Below are 10,265 nucleotides of genomic sequence, written 5' to 3'. Positions count from 1 at the left end.
CAGATGGGCCCCGAGTTACATCATGTCTAAGCACGCATGCTTTGGGATCTGTTTTACAGGCCTAACTTATTATTTGTACTACTGAAATATTAATATTCATAGGTACTGGCCTGGTCAGCTGGTTATATGGCCCCGGTGTGCGTTCACTTGCAGAGCTCTAAGTGGCCAGCACAGCTAAAATCCCATTCTGATGCAAGAAACTGTAATTAATGGTGATGCAGCAGGACAGTAGTCATTACTGAAATTGCTAGCACAAAAGATAAAAGAATACTTCAAAGTTTTTTAATAAGTTCAGACAATGACCAATTGATTTCAGCACAAAGACCTCCAGCAGAAAGCAAATTGGCTTTTTTTTGTCCCCCAGTTTTTAACTTTTGAAGGAAGGCTGGCTTGAGTCTTTTGTTCGGGCACCTTCAGACAAGACAAATACAGTTATTCACTAAGCCAGAAGTTAAAATCATGTATCAGCGTTTTCCAAAGAGTCCTCTTGCCGTAGATGAGCACCACGGCAGCAACGGTCGTGTAGAGCGATGTGAAAAAGATTGTGAGAGAGAGGGTGCTCTCTTGGTGCGCCACAATTTTGTAGTTGACATACAGGTCTACCACGAGCAGGACAAGGAAGTTGGCCACTAGACCAAGAGCCATTTCGATGACCCTTATCTGAGTGCCCAGCTTTGGAGGGTGGGTTCCATTGGTGCTAGCTTTCATGTGCTGGAGATGGATGGCCAGGTGAACAGAGATGGAGATGCAGCATTTCACCATGACCACCCCTGGAAATACATCAGAGAGGAGCAAGTACATGACTTGATAAACCTTCACAGAAGTGGTGTCAGAGAATACAAGTCCACAGTCTCCATTTGCTTTGTAGGTGATGTTGCCAACCGCGTTTCCAGCAGCTGCTGGGTTGCCAGCGTTAAACAACACAAGCATTGGCAAACAGGTGCCAAAACCAAACAGAGGGATGAGAATCACAGCTATGGTCACGTGCTTGACGATGACATCTTGGGCGTGTGTGTAGCAGTGGTTGGGTTCGTGAACCAGTTTGGTGCTGTAGTAGAAAGTGAGAAAGCTGCTGTTCCACATGATGATGAACTTGAAGCTGAAGGTAAGCACCAGCAGGATAGCGTAGCCTATCTGGGCAATCTGGCAGTTACTGTCCACCTCATCCATGGTCATCCAGAAGTAGCAAGTCATCTGGTGAGCAATACTGGCCACCGACAGAGCCATGGTGATAGTTTCACAAGGCGTCCACTGCTTTTTCTCCTTGTAGTTCAACACACTCATCAAAGAGATATAGGAATTAAAAAAGACAGTGGTGATGCCCAGCACACCCGTCATTACCCAGAGGGGATATTTAATTAACACAAGCATAACCCCAAACTCTTCTGTGCCGTAAACTTTAACAAGGATACCGTAGTCTTTAAGTCTCCGTGCAACACTCAGCAGTCTGTGTGGGTTTCTGAAGTGCTTTGGTTTTGCTGCGTTCAAAGAGATGACAAGAAGGGGGGGGAAGAGGAATAATAAATTATATACACACACTCAAAAATCAGATGATTCTTCATTTCTGTCACAGAATTGAATCAGTCATAGCTTGTCAGAAGGGCCCGAGGAAAAGATTCACACATTTAGCATTTGAAATTCATTAAACAGATACAAACAGGCCCAATTAAAATCTTTGGTCAATGTTCGAATTTTATGCCAATTCTGAAATTTAAGGTGGTCACATGCAAAGCGAACAAGTGAGGTAAGAAGGTTAGAGTAATTAGTGTAGGAAATTCCTACACTAGCGAAGCTCACCTGGGTCAGATATTGTGTTTTTTATTGCCGTGAATCCAACTGAAGGTTTCTGCTTACGTTCTCTTTGCCTGTTAGTCGTGACAATACCCGGTCTGGCTCAATAACTTTGGTAGCAGCTGAGGAATCCTTTGTTTTGTTTTGTTTATTCAAGCATTAATCCTTGCCTGGAGTTGTCTGCAGGATGCACACGCAAGGTGAAAGTCTTGGATCTAAGTTTTCTTTTCATGGGGATTTATATTTTCACATTGGGTACGATTTGCATCATCCCTGACCACAGGTAGTGGCGACAGCTGGTTTGCATTGACATGAGGTGGACAGGATATGTGCTCATTATACACAGATCAAAAAAATAAATAAATAAAGGGACAATTTGAAAACATCAGATCTCAATGGGAATCGATGAGCTTCTGGACAGTCTGAGCTGCAACCTGGCAGCATTGTATGGACCAAAACACAATGTCCCAGAGATTTGCATCCATTCAGGGGTATCAATTCTTTCATTGTCATAGAACTGCCTGCATACTGTCATCACATCACCCGAAGGAACTTTAATCCAGATACCTAAAGGCAGTTAGGGCGCTGTTGTCAAGCTTGTAGAGGTCTGTGTGTCCCTGATTGAAATGCCTTCCCAAACCATCACTGAACCATCACTAAACCTATGATGCTGAATGATGTTACAGGCAGCATAACATTCTCCACAGCTTATCAAGACTTTTTCACGTCTGTCACAAGTACTCAGGGTGAACCTACTTTCATTCGTGAAAAGCACAGGGTGCCAGCGGTGGACCTGCCAATTCTGGGATTCTATGGGAAATTCCAATCGAGCTGCACAGTACTGGGCATCATGAAGCCTATTTCTGGTTGTTTGGTAAGAGACATTCACACCAGCAGCCTGCTGGAGGCCATTTTTTTTAGCTCTGGCAGTGCCCATGCTATTCCTCCAGATACCAGTCCTACTGATACGGGAAGAACCTTTTATGACCCTGTCCAGCTCTCCTTAAGTAACTGGCTGTCTCAAAGAGTCTCCTCTTGAGACTGTGCTGGGAGACACAGCAAACCTTGGCACCTCATGCTGCCAATAATAACACTGACTTCAAATTCAAAACTAGTGAAAAAACAGTCAGAAAAGACGAGGAAGGAAAAATGTCAGTGGCCTCCACCTGTAAAACTGGTTCTGGGAAAAATTCCTGTTTTGGGTATTGTCTCATTGTTGCCCCTCTCGTTTCATTTCATGACCAACAAAGCAGCTGAAACTGATTAACAACCCCCTCTGCGACTTAACTGACCAGATCAATATCCCACAAGTTTAATTGACTTGAGGCTGCACTCTGATTAAAAAGTCCTTCCATTTTTTTTGAGCAGTGCATATTGATATCCAATGACTTTACTGTACGTCTGTCAGTGCAGCACAGCAGCTCAGCCAATCCACAAACCACAATCCAACACGCGCCGCATGCAAATACTTATTCCTGCTGTCCGCCACATATTTACAAATACCAAACCGCCCACACGCCCATTTACCTGATAAGAACAGCAAATCACCTTTAAGTCACCTTCACAAGCCGTGCTCATGCAGCACCTTATCACTTTAGCTTGTGCTGTGGAGCACCCCAACTTTCTTTTTAATGAGGTGCTGACTTAAAATTATAGTTCAACTCTATTTAGATTTCTTGTTTACTCCATTTATCCAGTCAAAACAAGCAAGATGCTGATTTCATAAGCACACAGTATGGCTTTCCCAACAGTCTGCAGTCACACTTTTCTTTATAAAAAAAAAAAAAAAAAAAAATCACCTTAAGCCAAATTTCAGGGACAGATTCTGCCTTTTTGTTGCACAAGAACATTAAAAAGCAGTTTTCCATACAAAAGCTCTTTGAAAGCAGACTGCGGTGGTAGCCTTTTCTTTTTTCTAAAAATAATAATAATACAATTTCTTTTACTATGCCAACCCTGTTAAAACTTCTGCCCTCCAAAGCAAGACTGCGATTTTCCAACGAGGCTTCCAGAACAGTATTTGTAATTAATTATTGTATCCGTTTTCCTGCTTCTTGCATGGATCAAAGGACAGGCTAACGTGTGAGCACATGAGAAAGCTTGACGGATGTGCATTTACTGGGAAAGAAAGGGGGAAAAAATACTGGTTAGAGCAAACAGAAAGTCACAGACATTAACACGGACCCACAGAGGATGTGTTTGTCTTCTCGGGAAGCAAACAAACGACAAAGTCAAGCACAGCAGAGGCACATTAAACACTGTGTTATGCCAGTCTGTTGGTGTAGCTGTGTGGTGGGTTGGGATGGGGTGCCCCTTGCCCTGAAGGGGACTGGAAACAGAATTACTGACCAAGCCACACCACTACCAGCAGCTCGTATTCATTCAATATACGCACCTTTTGAAGATGGGATCTTTTGAAGAGAGGTGGGGCTGCAGGCACAGTGCTGACTCTGCTTACTGAAGGTGTCAGCTGCAGGTCAGTACCGCTAGTTTAAGAGCTAGTTTACCTTCTTCCTACCCCCTCCCCAAAAAGATCAGACATGCATCCCTGCACAGGACATGAACGAGGCAATTCTGCTTCGTTTTGCTCTACAAATTATTATATATTTTTTTTTTACCAGAAAGCAAACTGCCATAAAGAGGGTCAGAGGTAAAGCTAACTATTCTAAAGTGTCCCCAATTATCGAGCCACTTACACCCCTGAAAATAGCAGCAACTGTGAAAGCTGTGAGAACACATCGAGCATATTAAATGACCAAGATTTTGAGGTTTTTTTTTAAACAAGAACTTTGCACTAGATATTTATTTTAATGGATTCTTCATTCGTTAATCTCTCTAATTAAGTTACATTTGTACACATGTGACCCATGTGGACCGACAACACAAACACCCGAATGCCATTTACATTTGTTGTTCGCCTTGACTTGCCAATTAAAACATTAAACTGTACAAAATAAAAAAATAACAAGAAGGAAAAAAAGCACCATAATAAAAAATAATTGCTTTGCTATATACATTTTACATACAGTTTTAAAAAAAACAAAGCAAATCTTATTTGTGATTATGAAAACCTGTTCTTCTGTTTGCTTTACACTAGCAGTGATGTGCTAAAGTGCTTCATGAAAGTCAGCTGATACATATAATATGTCACATGAGGGTAGGATTTTATGAGTCAGTAGCTATGCAAACACTCCCATTGTTCCCTGGTTTAAAAAACATGTATATATTATTGCAACTCTTGGCCCTTATATACTTCAGACACAGAATATTATTTAAAAGGTGTTGAGTCTTTTTTTTTTATCATAAAGTGTAGTTGAGCACTAAAAATAAAATTAAGAGCCTGTTAGGCTTGAGGTTTGTGGTCACACGGCGTATCCATATTTAGGGTCATATGTGAGGTGAGCGGGTATCTCCCCGCCTGTGGTCGACCCATTGCTTCCATTTGTGAAGATTGGGCCCGATTCATTGACCGTAGGCAGATTGCCCCTTACGGAACTGTAGATGACGCCGTGGTGAGTGCGGTATCCCATCACTGAGCGGAGGCTGGAGTGCCGGCTGGAGTGCATACTGGAGTTCCTGCTCGGGGGCCTGCTCTCCGGGGCCTGCGCATCCTCCCTGGGAAAGTAGAGCCATGCAGGTTCTCAGTTAAGCTGCTGCACCAATCTGAGATCGTTTGACAGATGCCTCAAACGGCCATAAAATACCTTATTTCATTCGCGACCTCCTTCTGGTAGCGACGCTTGTGGCAGCAGCAGATGAGAAGCCAGATGAGAAGCAGGAGGAGCAGCAGAAGCAGCAGAGCGCCTATCACAGCGCCAGCTATCACACCTGCTTTATTGGTAGCTGGAAGAGGCAATGTATTGCTTAGAAATCAAACGTGTGCAGCTCACCTTCTTGAATTCCAAATCCAACAAGAGGATTATATGTGATTTTGCATAAAAGCAAGTCAAAAAAGGTACCTTCAGGATATGAGTGTTCAGAGCTGTTAAACTGAAAATAAGATGATGATATTGTAGACTTACGGTTGTATGCACGCAGTACGTATTTACACTGCCCTTTGCCCACAGCGTTTGCTGCCTCGCAGACATAAGTTCCAGTGTTGCTGTCTGTATGGTTCTTTATCAGAAGCTCCCCACTCTGTTGGTCTTAATGAAAGAAGACAGCACTGAGTACAAGCACATTACCTACACAAACACAGCCGCATTAGTGTTTAGAGAAGAGCATTCTTAGAAAAAGGCATCCTGGTGCTAAGTTGCTTACTTTGAGTAGCAGTGGATGGAATTGCAGCTCCGTTTTCTCTCGTCCACACATAGCTGATGGGAGAGGATCCTTGACGGGATACGCAGCGGAGGGAGACTGTGCTTCCTTTCTCCTCACCACCTTCAACCCAACACTTTGGCGCTGATGGGGGAACTAATGAAAAAAAAGAAAGAAACAACCCATATGGCACAAAAACTATTTTAGTGCAATGCTCTGATTCAACACTGAAGCATCTGGGTATGGCTGCAGTGAGGTAATCTACTGAGACAGAAAGAATGGAGGAGCCTTTGCATTCCATGTGAATGAGCACATTTAAAAGCAGACGGCTGAGAAATGAAACAAGTTAGACCGGTTAAAAAAAAAGAAAGAAGCAAAACAAAAAAAGCAATTTGTCCTCACCCAACACAACCAGTGTGATTTTTCTCATGTCAATGCCTGGGAGCTTCTTGACTTTACACTGGTATGTGGCGGTGTCTGAGACTGTCACACCAGTGATAGAGATCGAAGCATCTCCCTGGTCGGGGTTCCCTGTGAAACTGAACCTTTTGGAGACGCTGTTGTCCGTGTAGTGGGTCTGGCCACCTGAATATGATAAGATCTGAGAGGCAAGATTTGCACTGAGTAATGTCTTATTTTTTGATTCAGGTTTTCCAGCTAACTGAGCCTAAATGCAATATTTTCTCTGTCTTTCTATAATTCCTCTCTGTCATCACACATGCAACATACCACTGTGTCCTTCTGTGTCATGTCCGGACTGACGTTGGACCACTCAATATCCAGCGGTCCTGTGTCTGCTGCGGCTGGAGTATAGGTGCATCCCAGTTTAACAGTCGTTCCCGTTGCATACTGAATGGTCTGCGGCCCCGTGGATGTTATCTGCATCGCCTCTGTTAACATGGGATGAAACCAAAAATTCTATTAAGCTCCGTCTAACTTAGAACAATGCTTTCTTTCTCCATTGGATTCTTACAGTCGTGTACCCAAGTTAAGAGACAGAAAGAAGACAGAATAAAATGAATTTCGCTCTCAAACGTATTAATATTTCTCCCACTTAATGGCATTCAAGCTCTGGGCCTGCGGTCCTGTGCTGTCTCAGGGAGGAGAAGAAGTGCTGATGTGAGACTAATAGGCCTTTTAAGTCAAACTGAAGATTTTGAGGGCTTGGACATGAATTAAAGTAAAAGTTTATTTTGATTTTTGGGTTGGGGTTGCATATTCAATTTAACTTATTAAACTCTGGAGGCTTATTAATTGTCTGAAATATATCGGCAAATAATGATGAAAGCTGAACACATGAGCTAGTTACGAGCCGTCTCTGAGTTGACACACACTCCCCGCTAACTCACTCTTTTTGGCCTTAGATTTTTATTCAACTGTTGCCAGAGTCAACACTGATAGCGTGGTGACACATTTCAACAGATCAGAGTTATTTATCTCGATAATGTTCGACTCTATCTTCTCGCCATCCCTCCCCCTTCGTTCGGGTGTCCAACCTTCAGAAAATATCTAAATGGAGCTCAAATCAAATCAGCCTCTGTTTTGACATCGCTCATCATTAAATCCACTATAACCCTCTGAAAGCACTCAGAATGCACTTTAGTGGCACCACAACAAAGCAGAGGATGTCAGGGGTATTTATGAAAGCGTACACAATGGCAGATGTGATGAAGTGAGTGTGGAAAAAAACAAATTAGTCAGTCAAATGTTTACACCGTGAAAGCCGCCCTCCCCAACTCCCAGCACCCCCCAAGGGCAAAACACTGGGATCTAAAGAAGATGCGATTTCCACGTGAAGAGGCCACTGAGCTAACTTGCCAGTAGGTTCAGCCACTGAGCTCAGTACAAACATGCACATCCCTGTGCCCTCCCCTCATTGGCAAATACAAAGGTGCCTCACAGTTTTTGTTTTTGTTTTGTTTTGTGTGTGTTTCCTCCTGCTCACCCCTACTTCTTCTCTGGAATAATTTTTTGACTCGTCATAACAGCAGAAGCAGACGTAGAAGTGTTTACATCAATGATGCAGAGGAATTTAAAGGAATTGCCACGTACAATGCTAAACCCTGGATGTCGCTCATCGTAAATAAAATGATGGTTGGAATACTGCCATCATTAATGTTGTTTATTTCTCCTGTGAATGGAAATGCACACGCCCAGGTGCTTTCCTCAAATAGTCACGATAGAGCCGAAAGAATCAGTCGTGGCTCTTTATATAAGGCGGTGAACTTTTGGTCTAATTAGGAAGCATTATCTGAATAATGAAGGGGACGTTGAGGTTTGAGGGTTTTTTCTGGGCGTATTTGATGTAATTTTTTTTTTTGCATTTTTATGCTGCTCTTATATTTAATACAGACAGCTTGGATGGGGGCCAGAGGCTAATTACTCCCCTGGTCACAATAAAATCCATCAGGGTCGCGCTTTGCAAATGCACATAGCTGTTTGACCCTCAGCCACAATAATTTAAGGTATGAATGATATGCAGGGTACTTCTCAGCCATCCCCACTACAAACGCACCCTTCAGTGAGTACGTGAAATGGTCAGATCATCAGCTGAGTTACAGTGAACTGTATCTGCTGTGTGGATCACAAATCAGATTCAGGTTCAGAATTCCTAAGAAAAACAACTCTTCTGCTGGTGATCGTTGTGTTCCCTGATTCAGCATGCTCAGAAACCTGAAACAAACTCCTTAGATGTAATCAAAAAGAAAGAAAAACCCCACACTCACCTGTTCTCAGCTGAATTGTCACCAGAAACAGCACAGCCACCTTTAGCCTGACGCTCGTGAATGCTGGCTCCATTTTCAACCTGAGAGCAAACACACTATCAGGAAAATAAGAGTTTTAATCTAAAGGCTTGTATTTGGCATCAAAAAGCAAAGATGTCTGGCGTCATTTACCTCTCCCCCAGAGCCTTTATCACTTTTGCTTAGTTGTTTATCTATAAACTTACATCACCTGAGAACTCAGTCGTGACGGTTTATTTTGTGTGTGTGTGTGTGTTTGTCTGTACAAACTACCAAGAAAATCAAATGTTGATCGATAAACGCTATAAAGGGAAGAATAAAAATAACAGCTCCGACATACCTTAAAGTGAAGACACAATCCACAACAAAAGTGTGTCCTTGAAGGCTAACCGGTGTGACAGTACAGGTGTAGCAGGCTTATTTTGTCCTCGGGTGAAACTCAGGAGCAGTAACTATGGCCACACCCTCTCTGTCCATAGTGCACCTGTTGGCCACTCCTAGAATTGGAAACACGCCAAGCCCCCTTCATACTTGTTTTTATTTTTTCTTGTTTGAATAAAAGATAATCAAAAAATGTGAAAAGAGACTTTTGCTAGTTTAGGTTTCCAGTCTCTGTGTGTGTCTTGGCTGAAAACAGTTTAATAAACACCTACATGTACTTTCTTGCTTTTTTCACAGTTTTATCTATCATCTATTTATCACATCTATCATCTGTTATTTCATAACAATGCAAATTCTCTCTCTTCCTAAAACTACGGTATGATAAGTCTGCTGCATGCTGTAGAGTTCTTTGTGGTATGCTTATTTTTAAGGTAAGAGGAAAGTTATGATACTTGTTTAAGACCGAATGGGCCAGAAAAAAATGTTGCCAGCCCTTGTGTAACCCGTCTTCCTGACACTCCCATGAACATACACTGACTGGTTTTTGTTGCTCTGCCACACAGGGCACATATTGAGATCCATGCTGATTTGGGACTAAAAGACAACTTAACGTGACAGAGCGGCAAAGCGCAGTGCGGCAGCTGCCACTGCCGTTCATGCTGTTAGTGAGGTTGAAATGGCTTATCAGCTATGAATGATTTACCAAAACACAAAGTTTTGATTTAGGCCAGAAATCAATTCCTTTTATTTTTCTGTCTCAACTGTGGCATCTTTTATGATTTTCAGTTCATAAATGTGTTATTTTTCTTATCCTGGTGCTCCTCAGTTCATCCACCATCTGAAAAATGCTATTTTAGCTTTTTCCCCATTTCTTTGAGCCATCTTACTTCTGATTGCATGCTCTTAGTAAACAGAAAGTTTGAGCAGCAGGTACACAGTCCTGTGCTCACAGCCTGCAATGACCATATTAGGAATTTCCACCCTCAGTGACTTCTAAGACCGAAAAAATCCTTCTGAAACCAAATGTTCTAGACTAAAGCTTGAGCTGTTGGCTCACACTAAGTTCCTTATACACAAGCTGATCTCATTATT

At 42.5% G+C, this 10,265-nt stretch overlaps 2 protein-coding genes across 3 annotated transcripts; both read right to left on the bottom strand.

Moving 5' to 3' along the window:
* Positions 1-255: 255 nt before the first annotated feature.
* Positions 256-1,728, bottom strand: tas2r202 (taste receptor, type 2, member 202). The gene has a single exon (XM_004544698.4). The coding sequence runs from the start codon at positions 1,369-1,371 to the stop codon at positions 433-435; it is 939 nt and encodes a 312-aa protein (XP_004544755.4). The 5' UTR covers positions 1,372-1,728; the 3' UTR covers positions 256-432.
* A 2,851-nt stretch (positions 1,729-4,579) lies between these two features.
* On the bottom strand, positions 4,580-9,288 carry vsig8b (V-set and immunoglobulin domain containing 8b). 2 transcript variants are annotated; one of them, XM_004544100.5, is made up of 8 exons: positions 9,133-9,288; positions 8,775-8,854; positions 6,778-6,938; positions 6,451-6,649; positions 6,052-6,204; positions 5,814-5,936; positions 5,496-5,634; positions 4,580-5,406 (listed from the first exon to the last, which is right to left on the bottom strand). In XM_004544100.5, the coding sequence occupies exons 2-8, from the start codon at positions 8,845-8,847 to the stop codon at positions 5,154-5,156; spliced, it is 1,101 nt and encodes a 366-aa protein (XP_004544157.3). In that variant the 5' UTR covers positions 8,848-8,854; positions 9,133-9,288; the 3' UTR covers positions 4,580-5,153. The 2 variants fall into 2 exon arrangements, with proteins under 2 accessions (XP_004544157.3, XP_004544156.3); XM_004544099.5 differs by having other exon boundaries at positions 8,775-8,869; positions 9,133-9,276.
* Between the last annotated feature and the right edge of the window lie 977 nt (positions 9,289-10,265).

This window comes from Maylandia zebra, linkage group LG12, assembly GCF_041146795.1.
Source record: "Maylandia zebra isolate NMK-2024a linkage group LG12, Mzebra_GT3a, whole genome shotgun sequence".
Taxonomy (NCBI): domain Eukaryota; kingdom Metazoa; phylum Chordata; class Actinopteri; order Cichliformes; family Cichlidae; genus Maylandia; species Maylandia zebra.
The sequence above is the reverse complement of the archived record's forward strand: the minus strand, read 5'-3'. Positions and strand labels throughout refer to the sequence as shown.

What these genes read in the sequence shown, in the direction of transcription:
- tas2r202 (XM_004544698.4), bottom strand. Translation starts at nt 1,371, where the DNA reads ATGCTTGTGTTAATTAAATATCCCCTCTGGGTAATGACGGGTGTGCTG.
- vsig8b (XM_004544100.5), bottom strand. Translation starts at nt 8,847, where the DNA reads ATGGAGCCAGCATTCACGAGCGTCAGGCTAAAGGTGGCTGTGCTGTTT. An exon ending in TGACACAGAAGGACACAGTG is followed by an intron (nt 6,650 to 6,777) that starts GTATGTTGCATG and finishes CTTGCCTCTCAG; the next exon opens with ATCTTATCATATTCAGGTGG. An exon ending in TCCATCCACTGCTACTCAAA is followed by an intron (nt 5,937 to 6,051) that starts GTAAGCAACTTA and finishes TCTTTCATTAAG; the next exon opens with ACCAACAGAGTGGGGAGCTT.